This window comes from Papilio machaon, chromosome 4 (genome assembly GCF_912999745.1).
Source record: "Papilio machaon chromosome 4, ilPapMach1.1, whole genome shotgun sequence".
NCBI classification, from domain to species: Eukaryota; Metazoa; Arthropoda; class Insecta; order Lepidoptera; family Papilionidae; genus Papilio; species Papilio machaon.
The window spans coordinates 5,491,260-5,517,293 of NC_059989.1; the positions used below are offsets into that span (position 1 = coordinate 5,491,260).

General features: G+C 31.1%; 1 protein-coding gene across 3 annotated transcripts; it reads right to left on the reverse strand.

Annotated features, from left to right (window-relative positions):
• Nucleotides 1-1,861: 1,861 nt before the first annotated feature.
• Nucleotides 1,862-26,034, reverse strand: LOC106720327 (TOX high mobility group box family member 3-like). Of its 3 annotated transcripts, none has more exons than XM_014514959.2 (14): nucleotides 25,856-26,034; nucleotides 14,026-14,100; nucleotides 12,293-12,421; nucleotides 8,565-8,674; nucleotides 8,126-8,342; nucleotides 7,618-7,695; nucleotides 7,358-7,491; nucleotides 7,120-7,255; nucleotides 6,962-7,042; nucleotides 3,999-4,268; nucleotides 3,550-3,777; nucleotides 2,979-3,311; nucleotides 2,593-2,711; nucleotides 1,862-2,059 (listed from the first exon to the last, which is right to left on the reverse strand). In XM_014514959.2, the coding sequence occupies exons 1-14, from the start codon at nucleotides 25,916-25,918 to the stop codon at nucleotides 1,990-1,992; spliced, it is 2,043 nt and encodes a 680-aa protein (XP_014370445.2). In that variant the 5' UTR covers nucleotides 25,919-26,034; the 3' UTR covers nucleotides 1,862-1,989. The 3 variants fall into 3 exon arrangements, with proteins under 3 accessions (XP_014370445.2, XP_045542892.1, XP_045542891.1); XM_045686935.1 differs by lacking the exon at nucleotides 25,856-26,034 and adding an exon at nucleotides 21,470-21,827 and having other exon boundaries at nucleotides 1,863-2,059; XM_045686936.1 differs by lacking the exon at nucleotides 7,618-7,695.

Below are 26,034 nucleotides of genomic sequence, written 5' to 3' on the forward strand. Positions count from 1 at the left end.
GCATTGAATATAAAGGAAATTTTGGTCCAGCTAAATCCTATGCTAAGCACGATTTCTAGGAATGAGTAGACATGAAATTTTACAATGTACATTATAAGTTTCTTCTAAATATAGGAGAAAACATGCTTATTTTATTCATGCAAATCGAGATATTAAAATATATCAACAACATCAATTCAAATTGATACATATCACATTCTACTATAAAAAATTTAAATGCATTTTTATTAGTCTCTATGTACACTAAGACACATTTTGCTTCATTGCTATTGCTTTACATTTTCATAATTGTAATCACTTGTATTCCTTTGCATTAAAATATTGTGTAATTACATTTTGGTCAAATATATTCCACAAGGAACTTATGGCAGTAGGAAAATATGAATCTAACAATGTTATCTTGACAACGTCGTATTTTGACCAATAAGGGAATAAGCAGCTGCATAGTTTAATCACTCACTAAATTAGTCACTCATGATGACATGTGTAGGTTAATTTGCTAATGTGTTTGGATGTATCAATTTAAATAGTAAGGACTTTCTGCGAGAACTCAGGTCATAAGTTGCAAATCAATTGCTTCGAGTTACAACATAGACGACGTATAGAAGTTAGGAAATTTCTGCTCATTGGTAAACCTTAAAACTTACAAGCGCCCAACCAATGTCAAAAAGTGCCTTATGATCCTTGTGGGACTATACGTATATTTTTTCTGTATCTGTTTTAAAATATAATATTGTTGAAGAGTTCCATAGTGGTTACTGTGATATACCCTCATTTACTAATCTCACTCAATACATTCAATTCATTTAACTAAATCCACTTAATGAAAATGATGAAAACATTTTATTTATATTCCTATAAATTTCAATAATAACATAGTGAAAATCTTAATGGTTACTAATCATACGCAATTATATAAACGACAAAGATGTTTCTGGAGATAATGTCTACAACTTTACTACCATTCATTTACGTAATTTAAGTATTTACGATATAATTTTCAACACATTAATGTTGGTCTATCTTATAAATGATCAGTTTATACCTTTATTGGTAATAACAATAATTAAGGCGAAATACTAAGTCACACTAACTACCGTCAATTTTTTTAATAGACGACCAGATTTTAGTTGAAAATGTACTAATAGATATAGAATTTTAGCATTTGACAAATAGTTTTCGAGATTGCTAGAGCATGGCTTTATTATAAGAACATATAATTTACATTGAATCTCGTTGTTTATCAGCATTTATGTTTTATTTTTTCAATTATAGTGAGACTAATGAGTTAGAAATTAATTTGATGTTAATATCCGTTTCATTTGACAATTATAGAAATACGAGTAAGAATGTTGTTTTTATACTAAAGTTGTAACAATAATAATAAAACATAATGTGGTAAAATGCCTTTTTTGCTTTCTTTTTAATTAAGATAAAAACGTACGTCACTATAGTAAAATAAAGGAACATGTAAAAAGAAAAAATTACATAAATTTAACCTAAAATTATTTAAATATAAGAATGTACGATAGAAAATTATTGATTCTTGAGAGAAATGTAATATTACTTATCTAAGTGTGGCATTACATACAGCCAGAGATGTATTTCATTACACAATTACTGGAGAATCAATTCTCATTATGGCCTTACATTTAAGAATACATTATCTTCTATATATTTTTTACAATTATTCTTTATCGAATATTACATCTACTTACGATTTAAAATGTTTACAATACAATGATTATTTCATATAAAATTCATAAGTTCACTACAATTACAAAGAAGTAATATCACTTTCTATAATAAAACAATGAAAAAAATATTTGAAATGAATACTTTTTACAATGATATCAGATAATAACCTTGAACAAACATCAAAACAAGTGTTGCAACATTGAATTAATAAATATTTTCAACGATTAAATAAAATATGCTAATTATAGTGTAGCCATAACTAATGTTACAATATACCAGATATGTAGAGATTTATTTCACTGCAGAAAAGTTTTGGATTTGGTTGTTTGTGTTGGATGCCACCCATGAGCTGAATACATCTCTGAAAACAAATTAAATAAGCACAAAATTAATACTTATTTCAGATGATCATTACTTTTGTGGGTTTTGCTAAACATAGGCAAGTTAATTGTATTTATTATCATGTTGATTTCAAATATAAACAATTTGTCCAATTTTATAGAATTTTAAACTAAGAAAATCTTATTTATACAATAAAATAACATTGAAGTGTCTGTATGTAATGTTAAAAAAACATATTTCGTACACATGATCTATTTGCGTTACTTGTAACCAAAAACTAATACAATATTCTTTCTTGTCTATGCTCAAATCCGCATTTGTTTCAGTTAATCTCCGGTACGACTGGAGTTTTTGTAAGGAAGTAACTAAGGCTATTTTCTTAAATTCCGCAATGCTGAAGTTACAAATATTTTCAGTTTGAAGCATTTTTTAATTGGTTATCCATATTATTCCTCTGATTGTTATTTTAGGGATTTGGTTGAGATTACATATATGTATATACTGCTTGTAAAATATCAAGTTTTAAAGTTGAATGAAATAGTTGGTACAAACCTGCAGTGGCTGACGACACATTCATTGGAGCAATACTCATCCTCCCATTCACTGTTAGCAATTGCGGGGTTGGTACATCCCTGTCGGATGCATGACGGTATGCCTCGGCTTTCACTTTGCTGAAACAATACTTAACAATAATGAAACAATTTATCTTTTGATATCTGCTTATAATAAACTTTGAAATAATAAAAAAATAATCTATTTTTTAGTTCCAACTATGAATTTTTATATAAAGAATTTTTTTTAAGTAAATGTGATGTGACTTTAATGTAAATGTAAATTTTTAATTGCACAAAGACTTGTTGACATATTTTTATTATTTAGATTTTCAAAATTGTCATTTAATATTATAGAATTGAATTATTATTTTGTATTATAATTACCTCGGGAGATTGTTGGGGCATGCCACCAGGGTTGCCATTGTTGTTTGGTGATAGTGGTTCATTTTTTACTTTCGTGTTTTGCTGTTGAGAGGGTTGCTGATGCTGTGTCTGATGCTGTTGCTGCTGCTGATGTTGTTGTTGTTGCTGCTGCTGATGTTGTTGTTGCTGCTGCTGCTGCTGTTGTTGTTGTTGGTGTTGTTGTTGCTGCTGCTGATGTTGTTGCTGTTGGTGTTGTTGTTGGTGTTGCTGCTGCTGCTGCTGTTGCTGCTGCTGATGTTGATGTAATTGCTGTTGCTGTTGCTGATATTGCTGTACTTGATGAACTTGCTGCATCTAAATGAAATTAATTAGGTTAGTTCATATAATTATTTGTACAATAATTACAAGTACAACGAGCAAATGAGCATCAGGAACACCAAGGTTTTCAACAACACCCATGGACATCTACAATATCAGGGAGACCGCAGATATGTTGCCAGATGACAAATAATTTTATTAAAGAGAATTTCCTAATATTTAAGTTTAGTTTTTCTACATAAATTTTAAATGGAAACAACTGTAAGTTAAATACCTGTTGTGTGTGGTGGTACTGCATAGCTGTGTGAGCGGGGCCCATGGGCGGCGACTGTGCCTGTAACTGTCTGTACCCCGGCGGAGAGACACCGGGTGGTGACTGGAAGTTATTGGGTGAGGGCGCCGGTTGGTAACTCCTCGGAGACTGAGCGATTGTCGATTGGCAAGCTTGTGGTGACGTTGCTGGGTTTACCTGGTAACCTGGAGGACTTTGCCCTGGTACCCCCTGTCAAGGTAAAATATTTTTTAACTACAAGTTAAAGTTGTAAAAAAATACAAATTTTTAAGTAACTTAGGAGTAAATAAACTGTGTTTAATAAAGTGAGAATTTAATGGCACTAAACATGTTAAAAGCGATGTTTTTTTAATAACAAGAACAGAACTGTATTGTATATAATAGCGCAAGTCTCTGTGTTAGTGTTAGAATCACTTTGATTTTTTTTTTACCTGGTATGCTTGCGGGGGATGTCCCATATTTCCCTGGTAGTTTTGTGAAGTTGGTGGAGCATTGGGAGGATAACCAGGTCCAGTTTGTCCCTGGTATGCAGTTTGAGCTTGTCCTCCTGTATAGTTTTGTGAAGAAAATCCCTGCGGCGTAGAATTTGGGACATAGCCTTGTGGAGAATGTCCATTGTAACTTTGTCCTTGGTAGTAGTTACCATATGAAGAGTTGGAATTGGAGTGATTATACATAACTTGGTTTTCTTGTTCTCCTCCCTACAAAAATCATTATGTTAATATATTTAAATTAATAATTGTTCATTTTCTGAATAATACACTTAATATTTTAAAAGAATGGACATGGATGATTTGACTGAACTTGAAGTAAAACATATTTATGTTTGAATAACTTTCCGATTGAAATCAAGTCTACAATATTGTGATCTTTTTGTCTCTCCAGTATTGCTCCCTTGTATAGGTAAATGTATAACACTTGATCATTCAGTTATTAATAGCTGGCAAATGATTTACAATAAAGATACTACCACATATGCTCTGGCTTCCTGTAATAGCATCAAAGAGTTCAAAAGATGCTGCCTAGCAATCACAATATGAGTATGTTTTACATTTGCTTTTATCATAATGTTAAAACTATGAATACAAACTTAAGGAGTATTGTGATCTTTTAAGATGCATTTTTTTCAATTATTTAAAAGTCTTACTAGTGAAACAGATGTGTGGCAGGTGTTTATGGTTGATACATTCTCAATAATATACCGCCCTGGATACGATATAAAAGAAAGGTTACGGAAATAATTTTTAACTGTTATAAATAATGCTATTATGTTTTCTTTAAATAAGAGACTATCACAAAACAAATTAATTGATACATAGAACACCAAAACGTATTTTAAAAGATATTAGATACATAATTAAAAAATACATATTGAATATTATTAGCATTTTATATTATTATATTAGCATTTTGTAAAAGTACATAATATTTCGTTTATTTCACTGGGAACTTGAGCGCTTTTTATTTTTGTAAATGCGTATTTTAATATTCGGACAAAGATCATATGTATCAAGTAAGGTTATGTATAATTAAGGATATTAGTTATATTTATTTAAAAACTAGCCAACATATATTTAAACTAAAATAAAATTAAGTCAAAACGAAATCTCAAACCTTTTACTGGAGTGCACAAGACAAAAGACAAAGAACAAAGACACCACTCACTTTTGTGTAACTATTTGCAATAAGAGATTTATTATTAATTTACAATTAAAACTAATCTTTTTAAAAATTTACTTAAATCGTAAATAATAATACACCAAGAAACACGATATCTCAAGCAGTCTTTTATTTCGATTGAATTCGGCGACGCTCGGAAATTAGCATCGGCAAAGCGTTTGAGTGTTGCCAACATAAATTCTGCGCGAGGTGTAGTTGCGTTCGGAAACTAACAATGTTCGTTGTATGAAAATCTTTGTTAAAAATATAAAAGTTCGTTTTTACTACATTTATCAGATAAAATTATTCAATATTCCTTATTTCGATGTGAACCATTTTAGAGAATAACTAAACGAAACCCGGACTATGAAAAACTTCGTGAATTTGATACGAAGGGGCAAACAATATGAAAATACCTAGGTAATATATCAATCAACAGATTAATTATTGAATATAGTTTTAGGTGTTAACGTTTCTTAACACTTTAATTGTTAGTTACTATCCCGTACCACATTTTTCTATTTAGTTAGCATTTGGGTTGTCATAAGCCACCTCTGGAATTAGAGGGGAACACACCATTTCCACTTTAGTGAAATAGACGTGTGTAAATCAGCTCTGAACAGGCTTAAAAGTAAAGCTCACATAAGGGAAATCGTTGAGCTACAACTCAATTGGCAGATTCCAGCTCACTGGAATGTATTATAACTATGCGCAGAGCGACCAATCATACGCTCGAGGCTCGTTAAAACAGACCACGCGCTTTATGTCATATACTGTCCGGTGACTCGCAGCTCGAAACACGAATCATAAATCTATACAGGTACAAATTGAGCTGTGCTGCGAACCGGTTTACTGATCTGCTTCACACACGCGAACCGTGAACTGAACTGCAGATCATCAATTTTAGTTGAGTTACCCATGACTACAGTGTAAAGAGGTTTTAACATATTATTTTTACCTATCTTGTGTTTGGTTTCCGAGATCAAAATCCCTGTACAAAAATATCAGTATCCCTTTCATTACCTTGGACAAAACAGAGAAAACGATATGATTTAAACAGGAATTTTGGTCTCAGAAACCAACCTGATATTACTTTATATATTTACTTATTTACGAACTGAGAAGACGACTGCACGCTTTGTGTTTCTGTCACTCTTGTATTAAAGAAAGGATTAGGATAGCAAGAGGGTGTAGTTTTCTTTTGCTGTATAAGATAATGGGGTTGATATACGTTTTTTATGAATAGAGAGTTATACAAGTTTTATAGGTACATGTTTTGGAGTGAGTGCTTTACATCATTGACATAAAAATCAGACATTTTATAACTCAATTTCATATCCACTTCAGTATTTATTTTAGTTCCTGAGGCTGCTGGGGTTCCAAGGGGAAAGGGTGCCTCACCTTCCAATTCAACTACATCATTTATTGCAAACATCTGGCTACATCTAAATTTGTTTTTTATTAGAAAACTAGCATAAAGTAGACATATTTTTTCTAATGTTGATTTAAGATTAAGAATATTTTTAGAAGATTATTATAATTATCAGCACCAATCACTTAACATCTACCATCCTTTGATTCTTTTTTTTAATTTTGTTTAATTGTGAATCAATGCAAACATTTTATTACGTTAACATTTCCATACTTACTTTACCAGTTATCCAACTCCTGCTTTCATCGAGGCATGACCTTAAGTGACTAAGAATTTTTTTATTAATAAGTAATGCAAATTTACCTTAGAAACAAGGCTAGCTCTGTATGCAGCTAGGGCCTTGAGGTATTCTTTCTTCGCTACTTCAGTTTTTTGTTTGTAAACCTGTTTGAAAGAACATTTTAAAACATGTATAATAAATAAAAACAACTCACATTTTAAGTTATTTTTCTTTAACTTACACTTTTATGCTCAGAATCTAGACCATCCCACATTGATGCAACAATTTTGGACACTTCTCCAAAACTTGCATTAGGGTTTTGACCTTTGATTGCAGCTTGAGTATCACGAAAAAATAAGGCATACGCAGAGACAGGTCTGAAAAGATAAAAATCTCTATGGTATTCCAAAAAACAATTTTTTAATAAATAATAAAATACACTTTGATGTAACATTAATGAAAATGTCTTTACAACTTACTTTTGAGGTTCATTAGGGTCCCGTTTCTTTTTCTTTTTTTGAACTTTCGGTTTCTTTTGCATTTGTCCACGGTTAATACCATTGTCCATTGGTTCTGGGGATGATCTTTTAACACCTATATTACTCACTCCTATCTGTTTAAAATAAAAAGAAAAATAAATTAATCTAAAGGAATAATATTAATAGTCCATTGGCAATACAAATCTAAAACTACCAAAGATGAGTATATACTATATGAAAGCGATAAAATTTGCCTATACCTGATGAAGCGTAGTTTGTTGCTGCCGGCTCGCTGAGCAATAATGGATTGGCAGAAGGCTTTCCGCATCACCAGGCAACTACCAACAAACAACCAATTGATTAGAATTTTCTACATCTGACAGCTTTTTAATGTTAAAAACAAAAAAATTGTATGCCAATGAACTATATGAAAAAAATGAATAAAAAAAAGTAGTTGATGCATGTATGAAAGAAATTTATTAATTAATTTTTACATGAAGCTTATTTATGCCCCTATAATAGTTTAAATTGGGTACGTGGTGGGGTGATAATAAACAATCAAGATCACTTTTTATTGTGGCAATTCAATTATGAAATCATCAAAGAATGTGTCTCTGTGTAGGTCCAGAACAAATTAATTCAATTTAATAAAAGAAATAGGTGTTACAATTTAGTCCACGTTATATTTATTACATTGACAATATATTTAAAAATGAAACTGATGTCTACAAAGCATATAAAATGATTATTTAAGTTTTGTTTATTTACCTGTGAATGTTGGGATGGTACACTGTCATCGGAATCATCACTGGTCGTTCCAGGTGGTGAAGCTTGCTGGGGTGATCCATACACTGGTCCGGGTTGAGTCGGAGTACTAGGAGTTGGTGGGCCGCTCATTACTTGAGATGGTTGCATCATCAGTAGTCGCTGCTGCCCACCAGGTTGTTGTTGGATTATATAATTTCCTGCTGGAGCTCCAGCACCACTAAAAATTGGCTTAGTTTTATTGGTTTAAGAATAAAGGACCAGATAAAAGTTCATTAAAACACTATACGAAAATATATTTGTACCATTCCAAACAAAATCAAACATTAAATGTTACTACAAAGTTTTATTATAATTTTTGACAATGTTTAACAATGTTTTTGATCAAGTGTTTCGGTAGTGGCCATACACGAATAATAAATTTACTTTTAATTTAACAAACCTGTGTGATGTTACTGGTGTATGAGGTTCTTGTAAGTAGAGAGGTTGTTGATAAGAAGGTGCGCCGCCCGGTGGTGCTAAGCCGTCTTGTGCCGGATTCATCATTCCAACCTAAGACAATACAAATTCTTCATTTTAAGTAGTTTTAAGCACTATTAAAGTATTTTTTCAAATCATGTGTAGGTTTAAACCTCAAAAGTATTACAAAAGAAAAGAAAAGAAAAAAAAGAAAAAGAATATAAAGTTCACTTTCAGAATTCAGATGACATTTGAATTAATGCATATGGCAATGCAATGTTGAGGTATGAATGTTGCCAAAGCATTAATGTTTGTAATAAGAAACATCGATGTTTTGATAACAAATGAAATGTGAATATCAATTTGAATGGCTTGTTAACCCAACATAAATTATATTTCGGTAACTTTTATTGAAAACTAATAATCTTACTAATGTTATAAATGCAGATAGATGGATGGATAGATGGATGAATGTACTGATGGTGAAAACTGATCTCGCTAAACGTCTTACTAATATTATAAATGCTACTGATAGGATGTATGTATGAATGGATGGATGTTTGTTAGAAGGTATCACCAGAACTGCTGCATGGATCTCGCTGAAATATGGTATAGATGTAGAACATAGCTTACAAGAACACATACTAATAACGTTTTAATAATACTAATTATAATTTTTTTTATTCCGCGCGGACGGAGGCGCGTGTTAAAGCTAGTAATATTATAAATGTGAATGTTTGGATGTTTTTAGAAGGTATCTGTAGAACGGCTCAACGGATCACGTTGGAATTCAGCATAGGTGTAGAACATACACAGACAGTCAAACGTTTAAAAAATTGGTTACACGTTATAATCAACGCAAATACGACATTTGTATTTTCAATATTACACACAGACACTCCAATTTTATCAATTGCATACACAGATATATATTGGTATGCCTATTTTACAAAATGGTATTTTGTGTAGGTGTAAGGCAGTGGAACGAACTGTAAAACTCAATTAGAAACAAATCGTCTCGTCGAAGTTTAGATGTTATAAATAAATATAATGTCACGAATGAAAGTGATACGAGTCTAGAGCAAAAATGTCTGGCTTTTCATAAATAGGAAAACTTTTTCATCTAAATAGATTAATGATATAACTTGACATTCATCATTCGTAATGTCTCAGAAAATGTTAGGAAATTACATCGTTTTTACGGTTGTGATATTTTACTGCCTCGTACCAACGAAAACATCGTTATATTTTTCGTTAAAGAAGTCTTTTATCTTTCAAGCACGGCAATGTAGATAAGATACGGGTTATGTGGTAAACAGGCGTACAAAAACTTTAGCCATTCCATTTAGTTCATCATCGTCAACTGTTCGTTTCTACTGAGGGGTACGGAGTCTACCCTATGTTAGAGCTGATTAGGACATAGTCAATCACGCTGGCCAAATGCGGGTTCGTTGATTTCACACATATCTTTTGATTTCTTAGCTTTTGAGAACAGCTAAGCGCATCTTTTACTCAGAACTTGAGGAAGGCAAGCGGAAGCATGCCGGACAACTCCTCAGGTACAAAGACGTGCTGAAGCGACACATGAATCAGTGCGACATCAATCCTTCGCTGTGGGAGCAGCAGGCTGACAGACGGCCGGAGTGGAGAGCGCTAGTTAAACATAGGCGTCAAACAATTTGAAAACCGGCGGATCCTTGAGCTAGATGCCAGACGCGACGAGCTGAAAGCCCGACCACCTGCGGCTATCAGTTATAATTACGTGAACGGTGTGCTCTCATGTCCGCAATGTGCGAGGATTTTCGCAAACAAAATTGGCTACATAAGCCACATGCGAGCACACCAACGTCAAAACCGGAGCTGAAGACAGTCGCCGTGGCCGATATCGGCCGGGATTACATCATCATCATCATCTTTTGAATTTCTTCGCAGATATGTGCGAGTTGCCTCATTATGTTTTTCTTGACCTTAAAAACCTCGGATAAATGTATATATGTAAAACTGAAACCGAAAAACACATTGATACATGGTCACCTGAGCCACCGATGCTCACGCTTCATTTACCTATAGTTACGTTAGTATATTAATTATAAATCACATAAATTTTAAATTGTTTTAAAATAAGATAACTTACCATAAAATGAATATGTTACAAAATAAAACAAAAAAATAATAGCAGATTATGAGATATTGTCAAATTAGAAAGTAATAATACCTACAAGCCTACAAGTATACTAAGAGAAACCTGTAACTTTTTCAACGTTGGATTATGGACAATATGTTTTAAATCCATAAAATGTACGAGAAACTGTTGTTTAAATAAATATTAAGACCTCAATGTATTCAGTATGCAAATACGCTTATAATCAGTTAAATGCAAATAAATGGTTTCCTTATGTATACATATATATTGAACCTGCTAATTTATTATGCATGAACCTTATAATCTTATGTTTAACTTTTAGATGTTCTATAAAGAATCTTGATATCATCATACCAATCATACCATTATACCAATATAATAAATGCGAATGTTTAGATGGATGGATGTTTGCTTGAAGGCATGTCCGGAAAGGCTCAATTCTCTTGATTAAATTTCTTACAGATGTATAACATTTTCTGGAAGAACACATAGGCCACTTATTAAGATTTTTCTTTAATTCTGCGCGGACGAGGTCGCGAGTTACAGCTAGTGTCAAATAATGTTATCTAATAATATTAAACTATATCAAATCTGAAATATAAATGATTCACATAAAATAGTCAATGATAGCCATTGAACGGCAATTCAATTTCAATAAAAGCAATCTAAAAAGTAGGCCAGATAATCGAGGACGCATTTCGTAAAATTGGTATCGGCATAGCTGCAGAATAAAATATAATTATAACAAACACTAATAACTTAGTATACCTTGCAAGTCATATGTTTGGTTTCTGATCCCTAATTGATACTGAAATTGTAAAAGCTCATCTAAAACAAATCTACAGATAAGAAATATTAAATAAGATTAGTAATAAGTTCAGAAGTTAATATTTTTGGCAAAATTTTACTAATAGAATGAAAAGAGAAAAGCGAAGTTATAGCTTTAAGAAATAGAATGACTTTTACGACTGCGCAATCTAATTTTATGCGTGTTTCGAAATAAGCTCACTGCTTTCTATAATACTAGGTTTGTTTAATGAAAGGACAGGATAGGAACAAACATCTAGTATAATTATAATTTAGCTACAATTAGCTAGTAATTTAAAACAGATGTATTTTAAAAAAGAACTGTCCCGTGCTATACTCGTATAATGTATTTTTCGTGATTTTATTTTATTTGTTAGTTATTAAATTTTTTAAAACATTTTTAAACGACATTTAACCTTATTATTAACGATGAGATATAAATTACTCATAACGTATTTACATAACATTTTTATCGGAAGAATTTTATCGTAGACAAGTACGATATGTTCTGTTTACTTTAATAGGTAGGTACATTTAGTAATTCAATAAGATAGCGTTGATTTGACCTTTAAATATCTTAAATATTCTAAGTTTCTTTAGTATAAGTTTTGCTACTAGCACGCCGAGACTATTTCTTTGGTAGTCACAGCACTCTCTGTAGTAATGGTACCCTTCATTTATGTTGATACGTTGGGCATTTGTTGTTCTCTACGTGCTGAATTCTATTCCGGGTACTATATTGGTCATAATAAAATACTAACCTGTGGCGCGGAGTGATGTATTTGTGCGTACTGTATTTGCGTGACGTGCGCAGCGCCACCTGGCGCATGCTGCCCGTGCATCAGTGGAATGTCAAAGTCTTCGTCTCCAAAAGATGGCGTATGAAAGGTCTAAAACAATAGGAATTGTAAGGTATTAATCAGAGTTAAATTTATTATTAGAATATATATTTGAAATAAACGGCATTTTTTAAAGTTTTGTTAAAATGTACTGATGTCAATTTTATGTTGACTAATACTTGTAAATTACAAATTCTTCGTCTTTATTTACGGTAAAATGTATTTGAATGAAAGTAACAAAGCAAATGTTATCGCTATTAATGTTTTTTAATGTAATCTTTCTGAATAAGAAGTGAGAAACAGACACGTATGCAGGAGTTTTAAAAACATCACAGTTTTTTCTCGACTAAGAATTATACTTTATACGCTTCTTTCCTCCCTCCTCCTTTATACACCATTTAAAACATCATTCCAACGTATTATATCTATGTGCACAAATAAACATTTCGTAATTTGAATAACAATAAGAAAGTCGTTATGAGAAAATTATGTACCTACGAGAAGTTAATTCAACGAAATGGCAATAAAAAGCTCTTAGTGTAATTGTACCATTGTTGTTTTGCTCTATTGTGGCTTGTCGTGTCACAAGTCATTCATATTATTTTCTTCATATTTCTACATGACTAAAAAGTTTTTGAAAGGTCACATTTTTAACAATAATATTGCCTGTGACATTTATAAATAGACAGACTTAATTATTATCTGAGGTAGAGTAAGATGATCTTCTCATCTTCTTATCCAACTGGCAAGAGTAGTATTTGTATACAACTTGTCTATTAAAGATTTATCCCAGTTTAATTTCTCAGCTTTTCGTGAACAAATACACCAGTTACAATTTTATTTGCCGCAGGTAAAGTCGATTATTACTCGACAAACCGTAGAGCGAAAAAGTTACAAACTGCTAAAAAGTTAAAAACCCACATCATTGACCCACATTCTATGTCAGGAACCTTTCTCTTCTCTTCTATGTACCTTTTCATGTTATATTTATTCTTTTGAACTGAATTATAGGTATAATATTAAAATCAAATTTTTCAATTTTCCTTTAAATGTCTATAATTCACTTGGAACATATTAAGTGCAAGGTTGCAAATCAATAGCGCTCAATTTGATGAGTGTACCAATTGCAGATGAATACATCAATCATAACGACGTTAAATTTCAAGGATAATATCGTCAGGAGTGTACCTACGCCGTGCCACAAGATTGAAACATTATTATTCAATATATAATTAAACATTAAATGTAATTATTGATACATACATACTTTATATACAAATATATCATTTAACTTTTTAACCCTTCTAACTTTGAAAGAGGTGTACAGGGAAACATAAATAATCTTGATTCTATTTTGCTTGACACAAACTTCAAATAAACTTTTAATCAGTTTACTGGATCTAAGGAAACTGGGGAACAAACGCTTGTTGTTTTCAAAAACATCGCATACCTTTCCCTTCATCATTTTATTAAATATTTTTTAAAATGGGACAAGTTATTTAGACTATGGAAGTTGTAAATAGAAAGGAAATTCGCGGCAAATATTTTACCTACCTTCTTGGTTGTTCAAGTAATAACTGAATTGCCATACATGTGTCATATATCATTATACTCAGAAGATAAAGATAGAATAAAATAGGGAACTAATTACTAACCTGATCATTCATAGCGTACACGCTTTGCTTGGTATCACGAGGACCAGACAGTGATGTCTCAAGGCTTTCGGGACGCTGTAAAAAATAAAATATATTTAAAATACTCATTGAACAAATTAAAACTGCCAACTTATAAAATGTAAAATGCGATATTTAAATAATAAACACAACCACCTTTTATTTCGAAAAATAATATTTTATAAGAGAGAAAGAATGCAGGTGTTCCGGGTACTTTGCGCTCGGGTAAGAGCCATTTATAATGTCCTTAGTCATAATTTACTGAATAGATTAAAAATATAATGAATGTATATTTTGTATGGAAAATATAATTTTTCTTTCCTTTATTAAGCGATTGAGCATCTCTAGAGTGGCTTTTATGTTTAATAGTGATAAATAAATTAATAATCATGGTCATTTAATCGTTCATCAATTTTTTGTAGAATGTTAAAAAAAAAAAAAAAAAAAATTACACATACACATACACTTTCAAACACACAAAACACATATTATTACACACAAATTGCCTCTTTAATATAATAAAATACAATGTATCTTTTAACATATATAATATAGTAACTAACGCTTAATTAAGTAATATATAAGAGAAGGCGCTGCCTCCCGAAACACAGTTTTAACTAGTTCGGGAGACAGAGCCCCACTAATTTTGTGAAAAATGGCTTATAGTTAAATAAATAAATTTTATTTTTTTTTTTTTTTATTTTTTTTTTTATTTTTTTTATTTTTTTTTAAAAAAAAAAAAAAATTTAATCAACACAGGTCGGTGGAATTAACAGTTTGTATTTCAAACAACTGAAATGTTTACATTTATTTATTATTTTTATTAAAAACTAGCTTTTACCCGCGACTCCGTCCGCGAGGAATAAAAAATAGAAAACGGGATAAAAATTATCCTATGTCCTTTTCCTGGTTCTAACCTGCCCACCAATTTTCAGTCAAATCGATTCAGCCGTTCTTGAGTTATAAGTAGTGTAACTAACACAACTTTCTTTTATATATATAGAAGACATGTGACAGTTTTATTAAAAGAAGATTTTAATTATTTGTCAAACCTGGATTATTGCGTTACAAAATATTTTCAATTGTTAATTTTCCATATTTTAACAATTTTGTTAATCTAAAATTTTGCTAATATTTCTACTTTCTGTCTTAATTCTTACTTTATAAATATTATTATAATCGGGAACATTTAAATAGATGGATTGATGGATGTTTGTTAGAAAGTATCTACAGAATTGCGCAATGGATCTCGATGAATTTTGGCAGGCATATAGAACATAGCCATTAAAAATACGTAGGCTGCTTGTTAAGTTTTTTTAATCCCGCGAGGACGAAGCCGCAGGTAAAAGCTAGTTAATAATAAACAATAAACTGGTTCTTTTTTATAATACGACTGTTATAATATTATCTGTAACACTTCTGTTATTTCGTATGTCGTGAATTATGATTTGTAATAAATAAAAGCAGAGTTGTGTAGTTGAGAATGGCATTTGAACGCAACTGTATAGCCGTTTGCTATTGCAATATTAAGAAATATTAACTGGATTGAGAATTGGCGCAATTGATTGCACAAATTAAATATTATTGTGTTACTTATGAACAGCTTTCAATTGTTAATTTCGTATTAAAAATAATAAAACACAAATTAGTAATTATACACAGATGTCACAAGAGCTCAGATGTCAGTAAAGCTACCTTTAGGAAGTTTCAATCTTTTTCCAATATCAAAAATATAGGAAAGAGGAGGATATACCGATAATGGAAAGGAAATATGCTTTTGCTATTTATTCCTTCCACCAAATATTTCAAGGTAAGTTCGGAGCAACTTATTAACTTGTTGCAGCGGTAAATATCAGCTGGTCGCATGCGTCGCTGACGATTGTCATCTAATAATACAAAAGACTGTATCATATATGTGAGATTTATTTTTAAATATTAACATTCCTTTACTCAGTAAGAAAATGCTATCGTGTTGTTTTGTTTACGTTTTTTTAACATACTATAGAGTATATATAAATTCGAACCCCGAACAATCATCTCTAAGATCGGTAGAGTATGCCTAGAATTATCACCACGAAAAATATTTCAAGTTATTATAAAAGAAATCTTTGTAACTTAAAGGCAATTTATACTTTAATTTAAATGAAAGAAGGTATTTCGAAGTAGTCCAAGTTGTAAGTGAGAAACTTTTAAATTAACTTTTCGTTTGGAATTTATAACAAAAATAAGTTTTTTTTTTCTCTTCGAACACTTGCTTTTACTAATATTTTTATGTAATTTAAAAGAAGAAATCTTATTATGAAAAAAGAAAGCTATTATGATATTAAATGAATACTACGTTTCTACATAGAGCGCGTAAAATAATTACTGACTAGTCGACATGGGTAAACAGCATAATGTGATTGATATATATAATCATGGCAAATAAAATTATATACTCTTATTTTTTATTTTACGTATACACTTTGTCAAAATTGAGGTCCTTAACCTATATAAATAAAAAAAAACAGAATTAATAAAAATAATTGAATTGAATTCGCCAAAATAGAGAAGTGATCGCTGCCCATAGACATCATATTTGGAGATGCGTTGCCTACCTTAAATCCACAAAGGACAGGACGCAAAAACAACAACATAACTCACGCCCGCAACTCATGAGTAGACAGGAACCAAGGAACTGACACACGTCTTTCGCTAGGACTAGGAAATAGGATATTTTCCCACTTTTGTGTTAAAACTTAATAAGTAGCTTATGCGTTATTCCAGGTAGTAATCTATCTCTGTGCTGCTAAAAACATTCATCCATCCATATATCTAAGCTTTCGCATTTATAAAATTAGAAAGATAGTGAATACTCATACCAATAATAATTTCATTTTTTAAAATGTAACCTTTGAACTAGTAACCAAAAGGTTTATAATGTAACAATTATTTGGACAGGAGGGCGTTAGTGTGCTATCATATATTAGATTGACTTATGCCCTGTCCTGTATGACTGATGTCCCGTCACAAAGTCCTTTTCGTACTGTAGCTGTTATGTCATGTTTTTTGTCTTTCATATAATTTTCTATATCCATATAGGTTTTACATATTGACAGAGTTAACCGCGATAGCAGCACTTCTCTCACCGGGCTTTCATATCCTTGTTGACCTTGACTATAGTCTAGTCTAATTGTAATTTGACAAGTAAAATTTCAATTCGACAATTTATTCGTCTTGTTAGTGATACGAGCAAAGCAGTTTATCTTTAACAATTTGCATATTTGGCAATGGAAAGAAATTATCAGTGTTTTTAAAACCTTACACATGCCAAAATAATTTATATTTATATTTATAACTGTAATATTTACAAATTATTAAACTCTTGAATTTAAGAGTACACTTTTTCTATGGTCAGCTATAATAGTATGTGTTTGCTGGTAGCACTCCTAAACCCAATAAGAGCTTTACCGGTGTTTCTGTTCTTTGACTTTTATTAAATCATAGTCCTCTTCCACATTCACTAGTCACTATGAAGTGAGAACCTCGTCATCTGACTCGTGTTAAATGCACTGGTTATTAATTATGAGATGAGATGAGATGAGAGATTATGGTAATCAAGCCAGATTATTTGAAAAAAATCATAACTAGTAATTAGTTATAGAAACAAGCAGTATAAAAAAGTATGAAAAGCCTATCGTTCCATCGTCTAATTAAGGTCTGAATAGTTTAACTAAAGTACTGGAAACTATCAATTTAATTATAAGTTGTACAATCCAAGTAATAAACATTCCATCATGAACTAGTATTTACGTCTCCATACATAAATGTCACCCCTGACTTATGGTAGGCTCCGAGTCGCTCAGTGGGAGACGTATAGTGGGCTGATGATGATGATATAAATGTATAATACATATATAATGTATGCACATAATGTAATCAATTCCAGTGATTTTCAACAATTAAAATAAGTATTATGTATATGTTTACTTCTAATTTTAAATCGCTACAACTTAATCTTTAGATTAGATTGACGATGGTCGATGTCAATAGTCGGAAGGCGGATTTGAACGCATGATCTTTGTTTTGCGTTTATACTGAACTATGGGCGTATTAAGAAAATGAGACTTAAGGATAAAATGTCTGAAGTTTCAATTAAAAGCTTTTATTAAAACTTAGAAACATTTATTTGACCAAATAACAGAGTAACACCGCACCATAAAATATCGTATCAATCATTTGTGCCTTATGTAAAACATAATATTTATGTTTGTATGTTTGTAATGGTGGTGTATTGGTACGTAATAATATTTACAAGGCAAAGTCATTGTAGATTGTTTACATTAAGGTTTGTGGAGATCTCTAAAGTTGACAGTCATGGGGTCAAGATTCAACCTATTGTTGTGTTGCCACATAGTAACCTTGCGTGAATCCGCGTTTAAGTTTACTAAGTGTTTTACTAAACATTGTCTAACTGTATTTTTTGGAATAAAAATACTTTTTAAACATATACTGGTATAAACTGAAATTGTAAATTCTTTGTGTTTTTCAGCTCATAGATTGTTATCGAGTGGCAATGACAGACAAGATTATGTTTTGTTAATTTATTCTAAATATAGTCAAACAAGGATGTGTGGCCCGGTGAGAGAGGCGCTGCTATCGCGGTTAGTTCTGTCACAAAATATATTTAAAACCTACATAGGTAAAATGCTATAAAAGAAAAAAAAAACAAGACAGATACAGTACTACGACTAGGATCTTGTAACTCTCTTTTGACATTGACAGGGTGGCGCTAGTGAGCTATCATAATTTAGTTTGATATATGCCCACCGGGTCAGATAAAATTGACGGTCTATAACTCAAATTGCTTCATATTACTCAGTATAAATATTTAAATCCTACGAACGTTGCAAACGAAAAAAAATATTTCGCAGTACAAGTAGCTGTCTGTATGCTTTTATATTAAAGATGAATGAGGAAAACGAATGAAAATTTAAAATTAAAGTTTCAAAGTAACGTCCATACCCGATTTGGCCATATTCAATAGGGTAATATGATATAGAAAGGTGAAAGATGATGAGATAGATGGTTTGTGCCTTTATCCTGAGAATTATCAAAGTTTTCCAACAATCCTAGCCGTCAGGAAAATGGCACTAGAATGCCGCAAGCTCTATTTTTATATTTATTTTTAGAAGCACGACCTACTCGTGCCAATCTAATATGAATTATTTTTGTCAAAACTTTAAACTTATAACTTATTATTTATTATTAACTAATAATATTATAAACTTGTAAAACAAAATATATTAAAGTATAATAAAAAAATAGTGTAATATGGTTTCAGTAACAAAAACACTAAAAGCTCTTCGCGTCTAAGTCATAACACGAATACAATTTTAATCGGCGTTCCAAAAATCGATTGATCAATATTGTGTAGTGCCTTGACTACAAGTCGGTCTCATTCCTCTCAGACCGGTTTGTGTGGCTGTGGCACACCGGCTGCTGCGCCGCCAGCCCGCCACTACCAGTGGGCCTTTATACACATTATACGGCCACGCCAGTAACAACGAGTAAGTGAAAGGACACGCAGATAATTACTTTCTGTGCTATTACCATTTTGTAACATATTCAAGTAAACATAACTACCTATTTCTATGCATACTCAAGCAAAAAGTTGTAAAAATAAATCGATTTTGAATGCTAATTTATGCAGGCCAATTACAACATCCCGTCGTTTAAAAATGGAACGGTTAATGAATACCAAATTGATTTAATTTTTGCGACAATTCGAAACAAGAATGAACAAAACGGTCTTTATCGATAAATCTCTATCGTAACGCTCTATTCATAACGATTGTATGATTGTAATATGTTTTTAGAGCGTGGAAAGTAGAAAGTTTAAAAGTGGGTAACTTTAATATTCGTCGAAAACTATCTATTTGCTTAGGCTGATATTTAACTTTATACATTTAATATGTTTGTTATACATTTTTTGTTTTATAATTTTCATAAAAGAGATGATGCAGAGACAAAACGCGTCCGAAGGTTTTGAACGTATCGTAGCCGCACGGTTCGACTTTATAATAGATGTGGCCACACAACAGTGGTTGAGAACTCTTAAGGAGAACATAATTGCCGGTCGGTGACCTCGTTTAGTTCCTCCCACTAAAATAGCGTTAAATCAATTGATGTTATTACAATTGGAACGCATCGTAACCTGCTTACATTATGTATGGGAATATCAAGTTTATTTTCATTACAATAAGATTGAAATATATATTTTAAACATAATGGTACTTTTTATTGAGCGTTTCTTACAAAGTTATTTCAACATCGGTGATTGGAACATTTTTAGAGATGGCGTTATTATTTCTTTCAGTTTTAATAAGTTGTTTTTATAATGTAGTTCTTTTTTTGAAACTATCTTTTAATTGTATTTATGTGTATAATAGTGTTATGTTTGATCAGATAATAACCTCGATATTAATTCAAATATTAAAGAGATTTGTGTTTTTGTATGTAACGTATAAATTTAAAAACTACTTGACCGATTTAAAAAATTATTTTACCATTAGAAAGCTACTTTAACACTGTGTGACGTAGGTAATATTTATTAAAAGTTTCTTTTTTAAAATATCGTGCGAACAAAGTTGCGGGCAAAAGCTATTATTAGCAAGATAGTACCTACGGTACTATTAGAGCCTAGTTTAAGAATTATCTATAGCCGATTTTCGAAGTTTGGCAAAGTAATCTCTGAGGTACGCTTATTTTTAATATTGTCATCACATTACAAAACGTTTCATTTTTTAAAATTCATAATTGATTTGACATGGCAACACAACGAAATACATTTGTTCGGTGAAAGTCAAAGATAATACCAGTTTATAGTCCATTATTTTAATTTACGAGTTTTGAATTTAAATATGTACATGTACAAATTTAAGGCGCACCTAATTACTTTATGAAAATTGTAACGTTTTATACCTACATAACAATCATTAACATTTGTTTCTTATCTTAATATCAGTAGGTACCTACCTACTGCTGACATACCTTATGTCCCACTTTGTCACCAGATAGTGTTAAATTTATCAGCATTTGTATACTTAATGATATTTTTACAATAACCTACTGCAATGAATTCTACGTTTAATACATCTACAGGATACAAAATTAATGTTTATTTTAACAATTTAAGTTAAACCACTTTATATTAATATTTAATGAATACATACAGTGAAACCAAGTTAAAGAAACAATGTTCTTTTTTCCCTCTAACTTGGTTACACCGTATGTAATTCATAGTCTAACAATTTAATTAGCCTTAACTTTGATTACATATTTTCTTGACTGGAACTACTTTAACAAACTTTCTATCAATCGAGTATTTCACATTGCATTAAAGAAAACATTATAAGTAATATTAAGTAGAAAGTTAATTACCCACCATTCAAGTCGTTGTGTCCGCCATATGTTTTATCCAGTGAAATTCATCTAATAAACTTCAAACATTAATTTAAAACGTTCCGGTTCCATGTAAGATCTAATTAATCTATCGAGGAAGTAAGAAATAAAACAATTAAAGTTCCTATTGTCGGAGCACTGAAATTGTTGCACAGTACGTTAGTGTCGTAACGTAGCACGTCGGGGCACAAAGTGGTGACACATAGAGTTTTTTTTTTGTTAATAATTGCCGCACTTCGATGTTAGCATTTAGTTCGTATTCGGCTTGAATGTTTGCGGAGCAGTATAGACACGCTAGGCACACGTGCGGACCGCGCGGGAAGACTGCGTGGCGGTCGCGGCGCGCGCCGCGGCGGGGCGCCGCGTTGCTCTAGTGTGTTCGCCATCCGCATCGCGCCGGTGGCGCTGCTGTTGCATGCAACCTAAACATTGCTTATGCCCTATGTCTGAAAGCAATTGAAATTACCCATACTAAATTATTTTCACTGTCGAGAGAACTTCTAAAAGTTTAATCACAAACAATGGATAAATTTTGTCTTGATTAATATTGTAATTGGTCTCCAATTTAAAATTGCAATCAAACTTTTGAAAAGTTAATCACTTAGACTTACATAATAATACTTCTGAAAGAATGTATATAAGTTACATAATTATACAGTGAATGAGACAGAGTTGGTTTTTGATCTATTTGTATGGGGTGGTTACGACAGTTGTTCGCGGAGTAATATGTCGGTTTACTCGCAAGTTTTTACCTCGGATTCGGGATAGATTCCTGGAATGCGATAAGGGCTCATAACAGATAAATGTTACTGTGAGTTTAGACTGCGATGACACTTTTATTAATACATATTGTTGTCTCTGTTTTGTCAAAGATAATGAAAGGGATGACATTATGAATTAATACAAAATGTAATCCCAGTGGAGTGCTAGAGTTCGGTTTTACAGCTTCAATTATTATAGTACATGTATTATGTATCTGTAACCTTTTAAATTAATCATTTCCAGTGCATTTTACGTGACTTTGTATGGATGATTAAATTTTTCCGAAGTAAAGTGGATTAAAATAATTTTAATGCACAATCCGAAGCCACCGTTTGTCTATTTAGGGAAAAATGTATGTGTGAAATTGAATTCCGCCCGTTGACCGAGCACTAAAGCATTATTTCACGGTATGCGATAGTATGCCGATAAAACATATATAGCCCGATATTAACGTCGATCTTTTGTTTGTTAAATTGTATTCCATGTTGATGTCAGTATTTAACTCATATTTATTGGTTTGCGTTTAATAGTTTCGTAGAGATAATAATTTAAAGGGACATTCTTTTTTATGATACAATAGTAATTATAATTAATGATTGTTAATGAATTTATTTTTACCTACGCTGGATTGTAAACAGCCATTTAAATATACCAGTGGTAGCCCATTGGTCAAATTTAACCACAATTCATAATCGAAGGTTTTTAATTATTTTTGATTAAAAATAGCTTCCTGCCCTTCTCCATATTAACTGTGTCAAATTATCCGTTTTCGCTATTTTCTTAACAAGTTCACCAAAGTTTTCTCTACGACTTAATTATATATATCTTACTAATGTTATAAATATGAAAGTTTAGATGGATGGATGATGTTTGTAAGAAGGTATCTCCGGAACGGCTTAACGGATCTTGATGAAATGTGGCACAGATGTAGAACATAGTCATGGCACATAGGCTACTTATTAAGATTTTAAACTACATAATGTACATAATAATTAACAAAAGTTTTTTTTATAGAAGTAATGTTAATTTTATTTTATAGTTGTAAAGATAAAAACCAAAAATAAGCTGCTACTTTGGAGACTAGTAGAATTTCTAGAATTAGGTACATATATTATATATTTGTAATGAAATATGTCATATAATATAGGGTCTAAATTTACTAATGTAACTACTATTCAATTCATTTCTTGCCCGTATCAACGTAAACTTGTTTGCCTTGTTTATGTAAACAGCTTAAAATGTTTGTTAGCAATTTTTAGCTGCAAACAGATACGCATATATCTAATTGGGACAATTTCATAATCGCAAATTCACAACGAAGGTCTTACGATGGCCTTACGCAATCAAGTCGCAACTAAGTAAAATCTACAATTTATCAGTTACCTACTAGCAATCCACTCTAGCTTATTTCGTGTGCACAGACTAAAAATTGTTAATAGTTAGAATTATAATAGGTAATAGAAGATTAAAAGTACTTATAAAGTGAAATTCAGTCGATATAATAACGCTTCATTCGAAGATATAATTATTTTAAACATGTAGTAGTCGTATAATGCTGGCAACTCCGCACGATTTCTGAGAAAATTAAAAACATAGATTAAAAAATGATAATTACTGTCAACTATATGAAAATTAACTGCTTAGTGCATATTAAAAAAAAGGTAAGTAGCTATATTTTATCGCGCGACGAAAATAAAATATTACGATTCTTATTTAATTAAAATGTTTCTTACTGATAAATAAAACGTCGACTATAAATTTGTATTGCGAACAAACAGAGCAGTGGAACTTATTGCCATGTTTAATGAAAAACTTTAATGAGCCGGAGAAAGTTGCAAGCAACTATTAATGGCGTTCTTCTTAATTATAACTTTTTCTTTAGATGAAAGATAGTTTCTAATATGTTTAGTAGTTTCCAATACAATGTTTACCTATGTCACTGATTGATTTTGAATTTCGTTTGTTTCTAATCGCACTAAATACATGTATATATATTGACAGCAAATTGATAAGACCGAATTACTCAACTGTCTGCTACCTACAACTAGCTGTCTGTCAGTTACCATTGAGTCCTTACACTTCATAACTTGACATTAGCTTAAAAACTGATCTTAAGAGCTGAACTACCTCCTAATCGAATAATACTCAAGTAACTACCCAAGCCGAAGATTTAGTTAGTCAAAACAAACTCCATACTTTCTACAGTGTTTACAAATAGGTTGACTTTACAAGTAAAGAGGTTGACTTTAGACTAAACACATTGTCGCCTTCGCCTTGATTTTTAGTTGCTGAGATGTAGACAATTAAAAAAACACACAAACTCGAATGGGAGAAAAGTAACGGAAAATTTTGAGAATATCAAAGCGTTTTACATTAACAAACTGAACTGTAATGGTAGAAAATAAATATTTGATATTGTTTCTAGTTATTCATATAAGTAGTAACAATATATAGTATAAAGAAAGTTAAACAGCATAAAACCTGACACTAACATTAAAAAAACGAACCACACAATAAGAGACTCGATAAATGAAAAAATATAGCATCTAATCGAACACAATTTTTTATCGATAAATTAATGAATTCAATTAATAATAATACGTAAAAAAACAATAATAATGGATTATAAGTATTAATATGTACCTTTCTTACAAACCTACAAGTTAAAGAAGACAATGTAAAAGTAAATTATAAATTATATTTTACATAAAATAAGTGGAGATAAATAAATAATAAAAATAAGTAACTAATACATTTTTTTTAGAATTTAACCTATTACGTATCTTACGATGAATTAAAAAAAACATCACAAAAAAACTTCTTGAAAATAATCAAGTTTAATTCATCATTAAAGAAGGCAAGTGACTGATTAAATTATTAAATAATAGACTTAACGGTTGTTGTATAACTTTTCCTTGAAATCAAGTTACAGTATAACTTGGTAACGTTTGTTCCGTCGGTATCGTAATCGGCACGGTTGCACTTTAACCTTCAAAACTTAATGTACTTCAAATCAGACATGCCTTGTATTAGACGCCATAAAGAAGGTGACACAGTTTTTTAAATGTTTTATATGTTAATTTAAATATTATTAAAATGTTAAATTATTATTAAAACAGTTGTATAACATATATTAACATCTAAGATAGCTTATTTATAGGTTTCTGAAGACATATAATTATTTAAATTGAAATTTAATTAAATATATTCTTAGTTAATCATAAATTATTAAGTATTTTATAGATGCAAAATCAGTCCACGTGTGTTTCTAACATTTGAAATGTAATGCTCTTTGTGTTAAACATTTATAATTAAAAAAGAAGATAATTAATTAACATGCACCTACCTTTCGTAATTACTATTATAGCTGTATAAATCATATTACAGTTTTTTTTTGTTGCTTTTTAATAATCTTAAGTTACTGTATCTACATATTTAAATTTTTACGTTGTAAAAATAAATAACATTCTAAATGAATTCCAGTTTACCTTTAATTAAATTGGCGTGTAAGCGCGACGGCAAGATTCTTCCCGGTCCGCCGCGAGTGGGAGCGAGACGGCTATATTTAAAATTGAAATTCCATATCGGAATATTTCATTTCACTCACCTTGTACATATTATACATTTTGTAGCATCTTTCTTGATCGTCCATGATAACTTGGGATTCCATTTTGAAATATCAAGGTTTTATGCACTATTTATAGTCGAGTTTTGTTTTTATGTCACAGATTTAATTGTTTCTTTTGAAAACTAACTTCTTCCTTATCTTGTCGATGATATTTTTTC